This window comes from Chrysemys picta, chromosome 9 (assembly GCF_011386835.1).
Source record: "Chrysemys picta bellii isolate R12L10 chromosome 9, ASM1138683v2, whole genome shotgun sequence".
NCBI classification, from domain to species: Eukaryota; Metazoa; Chordata; order Testudines; family Emydidae; genus Chrysemys; species Chrysemys picta.
In genome coordinates this window covers 4,957,247-4,973,230 of record NC_088799.1, presented here as the reverse complement: position 1 = coordinate 4,973,230, position 15,984 = coordinate 4,957,247, and the positions used below count along the sequence as shown (strand labels likewise).

Here is a 15,984-nt window from a genome sequence, read left to right as displayed (position 1 = left end):
CCGTAGTGCCCTGTATCCCAGCTTCTCTGGGCCAGTATTCTCTAGCAAGCCGGGGTGCCCCCCGGCAGTTTTTGCGTGGTGCGCACCGCTGACCCATTCTCCCTTACTTGTCCTTGTTGTAGCCGGTCTAGAGGCTGTCACTGAGTGAGTCCGGTGGGCAGAACATAGGGGCCTGCCCGTGGTACGCACCGTGCATAAGACGTGTACACCTGCGGGTGCCTGACCCCTTGTTGGTCCCGGGGTCAGCGAGTGGACATGCGCCATCCCAGTGACCTTGTCCTCGTCCTTGGACGCAGCAGCCAGACTCTGCCTGCCTCATGCTCGCTGCAGAACAGGGCTTGCGCCACCGACAGGTCGAGAGGTGCCAGCAAAGGTGGTGTCCATCATTGCTTTTTCTTTTCTCTGCGCCCTGTTTTCTAGCCCTCCACTGCAAGGATCAGCTGCTGGGCGAGCACAGAGGGGCCAAAGCCCAGCACAGCACCTCCGTGCATTTAATGAACAGGGTCCTTAGGGGCCTTTGCTGCAGGGATTTGGGGAGATACGGGGCCTGATTCTGCTCTCGCTCACCCCAGGGGAAAGCCAGTACCAGTGAGATCAGGGTCAGGGCCAGGACATTTGGCTCCCGACTCAGAGCTCAGACCCAGGGTTCTGCTTCAGCCCCATCTCTCCTGTATCACAGACCTGAGTGAGTGTTGTAAAGGGGGAAGGAGGTGAGTCTCCCTGGCTGAGCTGAGATCTCTCACCCCACAACAGGTCACCCCATTCTTCCCTTCCACTGTCTTTTCTGGGAAGTAACCCAGTGGCCTTCTACCTGCCATCCCCCCCATGCCCCCGATATCTCCCCCATCCTGCCTTCCTCAGGGGAGAAAGACAGCCAGTAAGCTTGTATCACCAGGGTCTCCCAGAGGTCAGTGTCTGGCCCACTCCCCATTCTATGGCAGAGAGCTGACCCCTCCACTCAAGACATGGCAGGGAAGTAGAGGCACTGGTTGGTTTTCAGCTAGTTTGATGTGAAATGTACTTTTCTGGGACGGTAGCTGCTTGCTACTTGCCCAGCCAGATTGTTAATTTCTGTTATTCTCTCTGTTCTCAGCCTATGTGCAGCTACCTCCCCGCTGGCTGCCGAGTGCTTCTTTAAGGCTGTTACAAGGTTATAAATATTTGAACTGCAAGGTGCAAGCCATAGTCATTTTTAACAAACCCTGTTCACCTGCAGTTGTAGAGACCTGCTTCCGATCTTCCTTCCTGAGCGATGCTAGAAGAGCAATAGCTAAACGGCGGCCCTTACGGTAGCTCAAAGGCATGAGAGAATACGAGCCCAAGTATTACACAGGTCGCGTTGGAGTGCTGCACATGCGCTGTGTTTCCTATATGTTGCATACATCTTCTATGTGCTTGAGGTGTTTTTTGCATGTGTTACATGTTGCATCTTGCAAGGATCACTGGGTGTTTGGCTTGCCCGCTGTGGACTGACTGAGTCGACCGGGTCTGGTGGGCCTTTCAGACCATGCCAACGAAGCCAGGAAAAGCCGACGCTGAAGCTGGCAGAGTTGACAGAATGGGGAGCTTTATTACGTGATCATTGCAGCCTTTTGGTACCCGACTGGTGAGCATCCCCCAGCAGGAGCCATGGTGACCTAGGGCCTGATTCAAAGCCCACTGAAATTTGCATCTGTCTGTTGAGTTCAGTGGGTTTGGATTGATCCTGTGGGCACCGGTTGTCTCAGCATCACCTAATTTTAATAGGCTTTAATTAGAGTATCAGACAGGTAACTCCTCAAGTGCAAATGCTAAATGCCACCGGCAGGCCTGTGTATTCCAGTAGGCAGTGGGTCTGACCCGGCTGCTGCTCTGTCCGGGGGAGTTTTATTATTGGTTTCAAGGGGGGCAGAATCAGGGCATAGATTTGGACAAAGTTCCGCTCGCTGTAACCCCCGCTCCCCTTTCCTTGGTATGAATATTGGGTGTTGAAAGAATAACATTGTTTAACCTGTGGGTTACTGAGACGCAGCTGCCTGCTAGAGACAACAAAGTCATTGGGAAAGGGAATGGAGAAGTTAGAGCCAAATTTAGAGCCCATCTAACAATCATGGGTTGTACGCTGAGGAAAGAACTTGAAACATCCAAGGGTCCAGGACCCTTTTGCTTTGGCAGATCCTGAATTTGGAGCGGCTGCATGTTTTGAAAGACATTCTTCTGCCTAGGTAAAAATTCACCCCTGGGCAGACCCGGACATGCCACCTAAGTCCCACTTATGACTTAAATGTGATATAGATCTTGTGTTGGCTTTACACAGAGGGGTGAATTTCATCCACTCTATTCCCAGAAGGAGTATCTTTTTCAGGCTTGTGTCTGTAATTTTCACTCCATGCATCTGAAGAAATGTTTTTTACCCACGAAAGCTTATGGCAAAATAAATCTGTTAGTCTTTAAGATGCCACCGAACTCCTCGTGGTTTTTGTGGATACAGACTAACAAGGCTACCCCCTGATACTATCTTTTTCGGGGTTGATCCTGGAAATATTACTGGGCATAATACATCTCTACCCCGATATAACACGACCCGATATAACATGAATTCGGATATAATGCGGTAAAGCAGTGCTCCGGGGGGGGGGGGGGGGGGCTGCGCACTCTGGCGGATCAAAGCAAGTTGGATATAATGCAGTTTCACCTATAACGCAGTAAGATTTTTTGGCTCCCGAGGACAGCTTTATATCGGGGTAGCGGTGTACTTTGAATGCTCCTATTAGCATCACAGTAGGGAATACTTAAGTATTTGCAGCATTGGGCCCTTTGCTTGCATACCATAGGCTGCCAATTAATTAGAAGCACTTTACAAATATTCAATGGTCTTAAAAATAATTATTTGGTTTCAGGTGCAAACTTTCCTTTGCAGTGTTTCATAACAGAGAAGTTTTGCAAAACCCCAGCTTTTTAAAAACATAAAAAAAGTCTCATGGGCTTTGTAAAACCCCAAACTCTGGCAGGATTCCCCCCAGTCTAAATCATTAGTATTGATTATGGCATCAGGTTTATCCTGTCCTTTCCTGGTAAGCGCACAGTTACAAGGAATTGCAGAGTTGTCCGTGCGTGGCTGTCGGTGCCTGGAAACCAAAGGGAAATTGACTTATCCCTGCAGGGTCGGCTGCAGAGATGGGCTCAGGTCACTGGTCAGTTCAGGTAGGTGCAGGAATCCAGTCTCAGCCTTTCCTGCCACTATATTTACACTCTGAGGCATCCAAGGCATCTCCCTGAGGTGGCTTTTTTGGCAGAAATTGGAACAACCCAATTATGTATCACCGACTTCATTGTCTGCTGCAGACCTGGCAAACTTGCTGCACCTCCCAGCTGTTCTCACCTAGCCGGGGTTGTGAGCAGGCCAGAGAATTCAATATTCCACCCCAGTGACCTGCTGAATCCAGGCCAAGCTCTTGGACACGCTGGAGTACACTCCATATCGATCGTTCTGCCCGCATCCATCTCCCCAGGACACTGTGCCAATCAGCTGCCAGTGGTTATTCTGGTTGCTTAATGTGACCATGGGCCCCCCTGAATCTCCGCTACAAGCGTCTTTTCCTCCTGCGGGAAGAAGAGAAGGTTGGTCATTTCTGGGGCGCCCAAGGGACCCAAACGTGCTGCTGACTTTGCAAATTGCTACTTCAAAGTTACGGACAGGGTTAGCCGTGTGCCCCCACTAAAATGCAGCCACCTCTGAGTGGCAAACTTGGCAACTCTTTACCAGTGCACAGCAAGGCTGAGAAGCGATTTAAGACAGGAAGGGAGGAAGAATTCTGGACCTAGTTGAAACTAAAGGAGAAATAGAGGGAGGCAGAATGACCCAACCTAAAATTTGGCCAGGACATCAGAGTTAACACTCTGATATGGAAAGTGGTGTAGAACTTTTAGTGACTACATGTGGCCAGGACCTTGGTTTGATGTTTCATGCAAAGTAGGGTGACCAGATGTCCCAAATTTATAAGGACAGTCCTGATGTTTGGGGCTTTGTCTTATATAAGCACCTATTACTTCCCACCCCGTCCTGATTTTTCACACTTGGTATCTGGTCACCCCAATCCAAAGACATCCAGCACAGGAGAAAATATGGGTTAACTTCTCAAGCTGGTTTCAAGGAGATGTGAAAACCAGGTGTTAAGATGTGACCACATCTTATCAGGAAACAGGACCTGGCATTGTATGGACGAATCTATCTGTCCGGAACCAAACCGGATGCTGCGTCCTCTTTGATTCCCTTGCAGGAGCTGCATGGAGTAAACCTCTGTCCATAGCCCATCCCCACTGCGGAACTTCCCAGAGTTCATGGCTGTAAGGCCAGACGGTGAGCATCCGTTCTGATGTCCCGTCCGACGCAGGCCAGGGCAGCTCACCCAGGAATTCCTAACAACAGCCCAATAACTTTTGGTTGCATTAGATCAGAGATTTTCAAAGTGTGGGGCATGACCCCATCAAAGGTGTAAGGGGGAGGGATAGCTCAGTGGTTTGAGCATTGGCCTGCTAAATCCAGGGTTGTGAGCTCAATCTTTGAGGGGGGCATTTAGGGATCTGGGGCAAAAATCTGTCAGGGATGGTACTTGGTCCTGTTGTGAAGGCAGCGGACTAGACTCAAGGTTCCTTCTAGTTCTACACTTCTATGATTTTATGACCGGACAGGGCTGCGCTGAAGGGTCAGAGTCAGCAGAGGGATCTGTCTGGATGGGAAGCAGGAGGGGCTCCGTATAGGCCGTCTCGGCTGCCAGGATCAGGCTCCCTGCCCATCTTGCTCCCCCACGGCTGCAGCCACAAAGTGCAGTCACCCTCCTCTTCTGGAGAGGCAGACACAGACTCTGAGTGGGGGGCTGCAGGCTGCACCCTGGGAGTACTGCTCTTTCCCTGCCAGACAGAGCCCCCTGCTGGCCCCAGCCCTTCAGCACAGCCTGAGGGCACAGAGCCCCATCCGGGTCCCCTGACGGATAGCACCTGTGCGGGGGAAGCAGATGGGGCCATGCTGATGGGTCACACCACGGGGTGGGTCAGCACAAGGGCTGTGCATCTCTTCAATCCACTGCAAGCTCTGCTGGGTGGCGCGTAAGCCTCGAGCTGGCCTCTGCACAGGGTGACGTGCCCTCTGCCCCCTCTTCAGACGAGGAGTTGGTAAAGAGCTGTGACCCCCTTCGAGTTCACCCCCTCGCCAGGTGTCTAACAGGCAGCATGAGGGTGAGACCTTCCCGCTGGGGCGGATGGAAGGACACCCTGGCACCAAAGCTGGTTTGTTTAGAAGGAAGCTGCACCTTCTTTCTCTCCAGCGCAGATCATATCATCCGTCACCTTTTTCTTCAGCCTCCCATAGGCTTCCTGGCACAATGCATGGTCAGTGAGTGGGATCTCAATCTGCAAGACAGGAAAAACAGTTAGTTACCAGGTGCCCATTGGCTAGCGGCGGCCCCTGCTGTACCTACGTAGGCTTGGAAGGATCAGATTTGTAGTGGTAAATGTCACTAAATCTCACACACCGAACTCTGTAGACACACAAACCGCACACACACAAACCAACGGAAAAATATTTCCGTGAAGAGCAACTGAAATTCACACGTGGCCCAAGTCAGAAAAATGCTGCTTGAGAACTTGTGAGCGTTTGAGTCGAGGCTAAAATGTTGACATCTGATGGTCGCAGTTTGCATCGTAATGGTTTATGAAGCTTTTGCTTTTGGAATCTCAGCCTCAACTGGCATGAAATAATTGTCTGAGCCCCACCTTTGCCTGAACGGCCCAGGATTTCCCACACCCGTGAATATTTAAATTGATAAAAATTGCAAAAAACAAGCGTATAAATAAACACTGATATTATCCACTGAAATGATAAAGAAAACACAAACTGAGTTCTGCAAGCACCTCCCCCACCTTCTCTTTCTAATATCCTGGGACTGACACAGCTACAACTACAGAAGCCCAAAATCCTTTATTCTTTGTTATACGCACCCTTGGCTGGGGGTCGGAAACAGGGATCGAACCCGGAACATCTAGATCCCAAAGCAAAAGTGTCTAGTGCTTGAGCCAAAGGAGCCTTCCCCCCGTACTCAACGCTGTAGCAGGTTTCTTAATTGCTACGTGGCCAAGCCGCTGTCAGAGGGGTCAGACCACCACGACAAGTCGGCGTGGGGGCCTACACCTGTAACCACATCAGTTAACCTATAGAAATCAGAGATGGAGAAGACCCAGCTCCTTGTGTATACTGAAAGCTTCCTCATCATGTCCTACTAGAAGAGGGCAGGTGTGGGCGTTCACGCCGAATGCCTTCACGCAAAGGGTCTAATCCTGCCCTCAGATACGTGTCTGCAGTTCCCGTTCACACTCGTGTGTTTGACCACAGAGTCTGGCCCAAAGTGCGATGGAACAGGGAGCCAGCTGGAAAAGCCGCCGGCATGAGTAAATCCAGTAATGGAAGAGACGAGCACAGCTTAGGAACAGGAAGGGACATGAGGACACAGCTAAGCAGAGGTGGTGGGATGAGGAGGTGGACGTGAGGCTCCGAGGTGCCAGATGATTATGGGCTCTCCCAATATTTGCCAAAAGGTGTAATAAACCCTCCCTGATCTGCTCTGGTCTCCACTGCATTGCTCCCTGCCCCCATCACCCCACCAGTGCCGCAGCCTCATCCATGCACTTGTCTGCTTCTCCCACACACCTCGTTGCACCTTCTTCCATGCTGCCCTCCGAGAACTGATCTGCAAGGCCACCAACATGGCCTCCTTTCAGACCCACCCCTACCACGATGCCTACAAGAAACTGGCCTGCTAACCACGGATAGGTTGAGGGCGGCTGTGTATTTTTTTCTAAAACACACACACACACGCTACCTATCCTTGATTGTCTCACGCGCTCTTCTTGACTTTGTAGGTTTTGTCTACACTGCAATCCCAAGTGTGACTCCAGATCAGGTAGACAGACCCATGCTAGCTTTACCCATGCTAGCCTGGTGAAAAAGATCAGTGGAGATGCAGTAGCGCAGGCTACCCTGGGAACACGCTCACATTGCTGAATTCAAACAGGAGTTATTGGTGGGACGTCCGAGGGCCTGTGTTATACAGGAGGTTTGACTAAGTGATGACAGGGGTTCCTTTGGGCCTTGAAATCTAATCAATGAGTGCACTCACACCTCAGATTGCTGTGGAGACAAGCCGTTAGATTTTTAAGCTCTTCAAGGCAAGGACCACGTGTTCCTGTGTATGTGGACAGCCTTTGACCACGTTGTGGGCACCACCATCATCCAAACAAATAATAATTATGCTCCATGGGCTACACTGGCACCATGAGATCTGCCTGTAGGTCCCCCAGCACCTCCTGTTGGGGTTTGTCTGGGAAAAGGATGACTAGGACGAGCCATCTGGGCTGACCCGCAAACTAAGATCACACTGAAGCAACAGGTGAGGCCTGGTGGGGCTAGAGTGAGTCGAATATACCATGTTCCCATTTGATGCAGCGTTCATGAACAGCCTGTTGTAAAGGGAGAGAAAGCCAAGCCATTTGGATTCCATTAGCACAGCTGATCTTACACGTCTCCAGTTGATGCTGAAGATTTGACCTGCTTCTCCTTTGGACTCTGCTGCTGGCAGCCTGGTCCGCAATCGATGTCTTTCAAAGCCCCCGATGTCTCATAGCCGAGTGAAGCGGTTGAGCAAAGCGCTCATATTTGCTCATTGCTCAACACGTGTCTGTTGGTTTCTCTCAGGTCGCTGGCCGCATGCAGTGATTTTGGGGAAATGATGCTAGGCCGAGAGGTGGGTTTACTCCCGTTCAAGGCCCTGGTGGCTGTTTGACTGCAGCGGTGTACCCAAGAGGCATGGAGTTTGGAGCCACTCTGGCTTTAGACAGATTCATTTTTCTGCAGAGTTTTCCAGGCAAGGCACTACCAGGATTCCAGCAGCCCTTGCACTGCATCGACGGCGGCACTTCCTGCCGTGTCCGTCGTGCTGCTCGGCTCCCAGCGCTGGACAAACCGAACTCTCACTCGGCTGCCGAGAAGGAGGCCAGCACCAGCATCCTCGTTTTACAGCTGCGGTAGCTGAGGCACACAGAGGGGAAGTGACATGCCCAAGGTCACAGAGGAGGCCGGCGTCAGAGGCAGGACGCTAGACCCCCATCCCTGTGCTTAGGCCCCTAGATCCTGGTATTCTCAGGTTAATAATTCTCACCTCCATCAAGGCTTCAGGGCGTTTTTTCAAGAATTCCTTCCCCCATCCGCTGACAATGACCATGGCATCTGAAAGCAAAATCAAGAAGAGTTTGCTAGTGAAGGGATACTCAGGTGTGGGAAGAGGATTCTGCTATTAACTGGACCCTGCTGAACATGGCAGTGAATCAGACTATGTGAAGCCATTCTTTCACTACCCCAGAACTGGCCTGTGCCCAGGCAACTGTTAGTTCCCTCAAAGCAGATTTTGTATCCAATGTGCCTGGTTTGTTTTACAAGAGGAGTCCAGGGCAGGCGTATAAATTCCTTTCATGTAGCCCGCTGCATCGTTAATCCTTAAAAGTGCATCTTTCCACTTAGCTGCTCTGATATTGGCCTGAGGCACTGATCCTAGCTTGTAAGTCCCCTCTTCCGAAACTAGGTGCAGTGAGGGTCACAAGCAAAGCAGGTCTCGGGAGGGACGGCTGCCTGGGGAGATGTGGGGCTCACACACATGGCGAGCGGTTCTTGAGACAGTCTGTGTCTGACTGTCTCAGGCAGAGGAGATGCCTTTTGGAACAGTCCTCTGTTCCCTTTGCCCAGAGACAACGGGATAAAGAACACAGCAGCCAGGAGAACCAGAGAGAAAGGAAAAACTCCGGGGGTTGGATCAAAGAATCACATGGGTCAGAGCTGGGCACCTCTAGGTCATTTAGTCCATCCTGAACCCAAGTCAAGCTTGTCCCTGTCGCGTATTTGCTAGCACTTTGTCCAGTGACTGACATGAAGGACCATCCAAACCTCCTTTGGGGAGATAATGCCATCATCCCATAACAAACTGCCCACAGCTAGGCTGGGTGTCGTGAAAATCTTTCTAGCCTTTGGATCAGTTTTGCCCCATGGCCTCTCACTAATAGCCCCTTGAGGCACCATAAGCACTTCCTCTCCTCCCTCCTTGGGGTCTCTGTCTTGCACATATCTTTTGGTTACCACCTCGGTCTGTGTTTAGCCTGGCAGTTGGGCTTTATGGCCTGCTCGCAGCGGGAGCGACCAACCGATTGGCACCTCTGCATGGTCAGTCCCTGAATCTCAAGAGCTGTAGCCAGTTTTCTGTTGCCCGTTTCGGAGCTGGCCCAGCACTGTCCCTGAGTGGGCGAGGAGAGAGAGCCAGCTCTTGCCTTTGTGGTGCGAGCCATCAGGAAAGCAAATCGGCATCACGTAATCATTCAGCACCGCCTGCTCAGACAGCTCCACCAGGCCTATGTCGTACTCCAAGGTGGCCGCCCTGTAGGAGGGGTGGATGATGATGTTCTTCGGCTGCAGCTGCTGCTCCGTGTCGTCTTGCTTTAAAGTCCGGTGTTTCCCTGTGAAGGAAGGAGGGCCAGGGAGAGGTGGCTACATGCAGTTATGGGAGGCCATCACCCTGCCTTCCCAAAGGGGAGGGAATTCCCATTAAAGTCGTTCGGGGGCTTGGAGAAGCAAAGAGCTCAGAGCAGGACACGTCCTAGCAAATTTGTGCCTGGCAGACATAACATATCCTCATGGCACAACTAGCTTGTGGGGCTCCCGCGGCAGGGAACCCAGCTCAGCAGGCGGGGGCAGAGAGGAGCCACAGAGAACATCAGACGCTGTATATTGAAGGGTTCCTAGAGGAAGTGGTGAGCCAGTGTGTGAACCAAGGACACACACAGCAATCGCACAGGGGAATGGCATGAAGGGTGCTGGCCTGAGCTCACTTTGCCTTTAATTACCCAGGCCATGGGATCGTGGGAGATGGCCATGCCTCTGCCCGCCTCGAGGGCCACGTAGCCAGTGACCTGTCTCTGCCCCATGGCCACCCCTTGAGCCAGTGTGCAGTGCGGATTGCTGGTCACTCACCCAGTATTATTCTGAATGATGAAGGGCTGAGAACATCCGAGCTGCGGAACACTGGGTTCTCCGGTTCCAGTTCCTCGTGGAGGCAGTGAGCAGCAGTGACAATCCATTTGGTTCCTAAAACATAACAGAGTCAGCACATTTGTCCAGTCCAACGCAGTCCCCACCCATGGGATAGCTCACAACACCCGTCCAGCGCAGTCCCCACCCATGGGATAGCTCACAACACCCATCCAGCCCAGTCCTTACCCATGGGATAGCTCACAACGCCCGTCCAGCGCAGTCCCCACCCATGGGATAGCTCACAACGCCCGTCCAGCCCAGTCCCCACCCACGGGATAGCTCACAACACCCGTCCAGCGCAGTCCTCACCCACGGGATAGCTCACAACGCCCGTCCAGCCCAGTCCCCACCCACGGGATAGCTCACAACGCCCGTCCAGCCCAGTCCCCACTCACGGGATAGCTCACAACGCCTGTCCAGCCCAGTCCCCACTCACGGGATAGCTCACAACGCCCGTCCAGCCCAGTCCTCACCCACGGGATAGCTCACAACGCCCGTCCAGCCCAGTCCTCACCCACGGGATAGCTCACAACGCCCGTCCAGCCCAGTCCCCACCCATGGGATAGCTCACAACACCCGTCCAGCCCAGTCCTCACCCACGGGATAGCTCACAACGCCCGTCCAGCCCAGTCCTCACCCACGGGATAGCTCACAACGTCCGTCCAGCCCAGTCCTCACCCACGGGATAGCTCACAACGCCCGTCCAGCCCAGTCCCCACCCACGGGATAGCTCACAACACCCGTCCAGCGCAGTCCCCACCCATGGGATAGCTCACAACGCCCGTCCAGCCCAGTCCCCACCCACGGGATAGCTCACAACGCCCGTCCAGCCCAGTCCCCACTCACGGGATAGCTCACAACGCCCGTCCAGCCCAGTCCCCACCCATGGGATAGTTCACAACGCCTGTCCAGCCCAGTCTCCACCCATGGGATAGCTCACAACACCCGTCCAGCCCAGTCCTCACCCACGGGATAGCTCACAACACCCGTCCAGCGCAGTCCCCACCCATGGGATAGCTCACAACGCCCGTCCAGCCCAGTCCCCACCCACGGGATAGCTCACAACACCCGTCCAGCGCAGTCCCCGCCCACGGGATAGCTCACAACGCCCATCCAGCCCAGTCCTCACCCACGGGATAGCTCACAACGCCCATCCAGCCCAGTCCTCACCCACGGGATAGCTCACAACACCCGTCCAGCGCAGTCCCCGCCCACGGGATAGCTCACAACGCCCATCCAGCCCAGTCCCCACCCACGGGATAGCTCACAACGCCCGTCCAGCCCAGTCCTCACCCACGGGATAGCTCACAACGCCCATCCAGCCCAGTCCTCACCCACGGGATAGCTCACAACACCCGTCCAGCGCAGTCCCCGCCCACGGGATAGCTCACAACGCCCATCCAGCCCAGTCCCCACCCACGGGATAGCTCACAACGCCCGTCCAGCCCAGTCCTCACCCACGGGATAGCTCACAACGCCCGTCCAGCCCAGTCCCCACCCATGGGATAGCTCACAACGCCCATCCAGCCCAGTCCCCACCCACGGGATAGCTCACAACGCCCGTCCAGCCCAGTCTCCACTCACGGGATAGCTCACAACGCCCGTCCAGCCCAGTCCCCACTCACGGGATAGCTCACAACGCCCGTCCAGCCCAGTCCCCACTCACAGGATAGCTCACAACGCCCGTCCAGCCCAGTCCCCGCCCACGGGATAGCTCACAACGCCCGTCCAGCCCAGTCCCCGCCCACGGGATAGCTCACAACGCCTGTCCAGCCCAGTCCCCACTCACGGGATAGCTCACAACGCCCGTCCAGCCCAGTCCTCACCCACGGGATAGCTCACAACGCCCGTCCAGCCCAGTCCTCACCCACGGGATAGCTCACAACGCCCGTCCAGCCCAGTCCCCACCCACGGGATAGCTCACAACACCCGTCCAGCCCAGTCCTCACCCACGGGATAGCTCACAACGCCCGTCCAGCCCAGTCCTCACCCACGGGATAGCTCACAACGCCCGTCCAGCCCAGTCCTCACCCACGGGATAGCTCACAACGCCCGTCCAGCCCAGTCCCCACCCACGGGATAGCTCACAACGCCCGTCCAGCCCAGTCCCCACCCACGGGATAGCTCACAACGCCCGTCCAGCCCAGTCTCCACCCACGGGATAGCTCACAATGCCCGTCCAGCCCAGTCCTCACCCACGGGATAGCTCACAACACCCGACCTCCTCTCTAACAATAACCCTGCTTATAAAGTACATGGCACCTTTTATCTATGGCTCTGCGGGCACTTTACACAGATCAGTGACATCTCTCAACACCTCTGCTCCATGGGCTGCACCACGCTGAGAAAACATCGGATGCCCTCCAGGCCATCTGCTGCTTTCGAAGGGTTTCTTGGTCCCCAGGGCTGGGCAGTTGTGGCATCTGAACTCCTTCCGCGGAGGGGTGTGTGTGTGTGTCACACACACTAGGGCCAGGCACTGCTTACGCCCAAGTGGGACGCAGACCCCGTGTGCTGGACTCTGGGTTGAACTGGGGCTCACGTGGGAGGTAGGCTTTGTGCTGAATTTCACCCCATGCGCAGAGGGGCTGCTCCACACTCCTGGGGCCCGGGGCTGAACACAAGCGAGAGGCCGCCAAAGCCCACTCACCCTAAGGGGAGTCCCAGCTCTCAGGGCCTTCCAGGAGGGGAGCCCTGAGACCCGCTACTGGCTGGTCAAAGGAAACAGCTGGCAAGAAGGTGGCCAAAGAGCCGCTGATCCATCAAACTGACCCAGGAGTTGCTCAGCAGGAGGCGCTCTCCTGCTCCCCACTGCCCCGAGATGGCGCCCATCCAACCCAGCCACCCCGCTCCTATCGGTATTTCGTGTGTGTGGGGGGGAGAGTTCCACGAGTCTTTGCAAGGAAACCAGCGGGCAGCACTAGGTCGTTCTGCTCCCCTGCCGCTGGGGGCAGAGCCCACGCGGGAGCTCCAGGCAAGGTAAGCAGTAGGCACAGAATTCGCACAGAGAGTCTCTGTCCCCCTGCACACCCAGGCCTTGTCATGCAAGAGTTCAAGGTCTGCACAGGGACCAGGCATATCTGACACGGTCTGACACTTGGGCCTCAGCCTGCTAATGCAGCTCGGAGGTGCTCATTCCCCTCCTAGGCCTCCCCGCAGGAGTGACCGTGCTATGCAGGATCGAGCCCCGCAGCATAGGTTTAAAGCAGAGCATATCTTTGCTTCAAAAGTAGTATTATTTTCACACAGCGCACAGTCAACCTGTGGAACTCCTTGCCAGAGGACATTGTGAAGGCCAAGACTATAACAGGGTTCAAAAAAGAACTAGATAAGTTCATGGAGGATAGGTCCATCAATGGCTATTAGCCAGGCTGGGCAGGGATGGTGTCCCTAGCCTCTGTTTGCCAGAAGCTGGGAATGGGCGACAGGGGATGAATCACTTGATTCCCTGTTCTGTTCATTCCCTCTGGGGCACCTGGCGTTGGCCACTGTTGGCAGACAGGACACTGGGCTAGATGGACCTTTGGCCTGACCCAGTATGGCCGTTCTTACGTTCTTATATCTCCTTTATAGCCCATCCCCCAGCAGTGCGTGTGCTCAGACACCAGGGGCATGGCTCACTTAACAGTGGGCCTAGTGGGCCAGTCACTGGTGGGTTCATGTCTTGCGTGTGGACTCCAAACCATCCCCGTTTCTGTCCCAGGGCAGCACGAGGGGGTGTCGGAGATGCCTTTTTGGAAAAAGGTATTAAATTGTCCCCTCTGCTGGCTGCCTGGTTGGAAGTTAAAGGTCGTGTTTCACCCACGGAAAAAAATTAGTGGGTGCTTAGCACCCACTGGCAGCCAGCTCCCCCTTCTCCCCACCAGTGCCTCCCGCCTGCTTGCTGCCCCGCCGAGCAGCACCTCCCCCTCCCTCCTAGCACTTGCTGCCTGCCACGATCAGCTGTTTCGCGGCATGCTGGAGGCTCTGGGAGGGAGGGGGAGGAGTGGGGATGGGGCACGCTGGGAGGAGGGTGTGGAACTGGGCAGGAAATAGGCGGGGCAGGGGCAGGGGCAGGGCAGGAAGAGACAGGGCTATGGGGTGGGGGCAGGGCCTGGGGCGGAGCGGGGGTGGGAAGAGGTGGGATGGGGGTGGGGGCTTGGGGGAAGGGGTCGGGTGGGGGCAGGGCCTGGGGTGGAGCGGGGGGTTGAGCACGGCTCGGAGGAAGCCGGCACCTATGTCGTGTCTGAAGAGATGAGGGGAGAACCCTGGTGTCTGATCTGAATTTCCTTCTCCCGGTAAAACAAACTCTGCTCTCCAAGGTTGCATGGGACCCACTGCATGTAGAGACATCTTCATAGCCCTCCACGGTCACTGAGCATTCAGTGTCTAACTCATGGCTTTGCAATGCACTCTGTGGTCTAATCTCAGATTACACTCAGTACCAAAGAGATTCTTACCAAGCAGAGAGCCTCCGCAGAAGGGCTGTCCTCCCCTATACAGCATGGCGATCCACGGAGATATTCCTCGCTTGGCATAGTGTCCACTGGAAATCCGGGCCAGCCAACTCCTGGAAAACTTTGGCTTCCCACACACTGAAACCGCAAGGAGTAAGGTCAGACACAAGAGAGACACACACAAAACCCACCTGAGACTCCAAGTTTTCTAGCATAGATGGAGGCAAATCCCCAGATCAGTTGTTTACTCTGTTTTATTGGGAATTTGAGTAAAACTGGAGTGAAGAGTGCATCAGGACTTCAGGATTCGGCCTAGTCAGATGTTACTACAAGACATCAACAAGAAATCATCTCCTGTTGAATTCTAAACAGTTCCCAAGACCCCTTTCCCCTCAGTTCACCTCCCCCGCATCTGATGTCATTTCTCTAAATATATCCGACATAAGTGTGATGGAGTTACCTGGGAGTTACTGGATTATCATGGAGCAAAATATGGCCCCTTAGCATCCCTGAGACCCAACCAGTGGGGACCCCAGGCCTCCAGAGAGAAAAGGCTCATGGAGCAACTCACTTTGCAGCCTGTATTCCGGAGATATTGTTTTTCTTTAAAAATGTAGCTGCACTGTGGGACAAGTCCCGAGTCCCTTGGCTCAGTTCTTATGTAGGCAAGTTGCCAAGGAGGCCGACGGCAGTAGGCGGGGAGAGTTCCAGAGGTGACCAAGTGACTTAAAAGCACCAATAACACTGAATGTCAACGGGACTGATGCTCGTAAATCATGGAAAGTTTGTCTTCCACGGCGCTGTAAACCCGGGTCTTCATAGCTCTATCATAGACCTGTCACTCAGGTCGACGGCTGGTCATGCTGCAGTGTGGACGCAGGCTGAGCTGCAGACCTGAGTCAGAAGGTCTGCATGGTGCAGTATAGACACGTTAGCACGGCTGGGAGACCCAGGTTCAGCGATTGTAAACCCAGCCTTGGAAACACCGAGTCCACAAGCCCGGGTCCCACAGACCCTAGATAAATTCATGGAGGATAGGCCCATCAATGGCTGTTAGTTAGGATGAGCAGGGATGGTGTCCCTAGCCTCTGTTTGCCAGAAGCTGGGAATGGGCGACAGGGGATGGATCACTGGATGATTCCCTGTTCTGTTCATTCCCGCTGGGGCACCTGGCATTGGCCACTGTCAGAAGACAGGATACTGGGCTAGATGGATCATAAATCCAGTATGTGCATGGTCCATGGTCTCCCATGGTATGACTCTGAATTATGTAGGTTACGCTTTCTAAAGGAAGGCACTATTCACTGGGGATGATGGGATGGGAATCAAAGGCCTGGCACTGTGCGGGGGTGAACTGCACTCAAAGAATTAGCCATGCTGGAAGATGGACCAGCACTCGAAGAGCTAGGACGGGGGTGGTGGATTGGCACGGCGCATGCCAGC

The 15,984-nt window shown here is 54.3% G+C and overlaps 1 protein-coding gene across 2 annotated transcripts in view; it reads right to left on the bottom strand.

Moving 5' to 3' along the window:
* Nucleotides 1–2,845: 2,845 nt before the first annotated feature.
* MASP1 (MBL associated serine protease 1) overlaps nt 2,846–15,984 on the bottom strand; it is a 67,017-nt gene continuing 53,878 nt past the window's right edge. The window contains exons 11-16 of one of the 2 annotated variants that reach the window (XM_005311775.5): nt 14,545–14,679; nt 10,046–10,159; nt 9,346–9,531; nt 8,190–8,257; nt 5,289–5,388; nt 2,846–3,582 (exon numbers count right to left, since the gene is read on the bottom strand). In XM_005311775.5, the coding sequence (XP_005311832.2) occupies nt 3,392–3,582; nt 5,289–5,388; nt 8,190–8,257; nt 9,346–9,531; nt 10,046–10,159; nt 14,545–14,679 (794 nt within the window). In that variant the 3' untranslated portion in view covers nt 2,846–3,391. Of the gene's footprint in view, nt 3,583–5,288; nt 5,389–8,189; nt 8,258–9,345; nt 9,532–10,045; nt 10,160–14,544; nt 14,680–15,984 lie in introns of those variants that run through there. The other variant, XM_008165690.4, reaches the window with a different exon arrangement.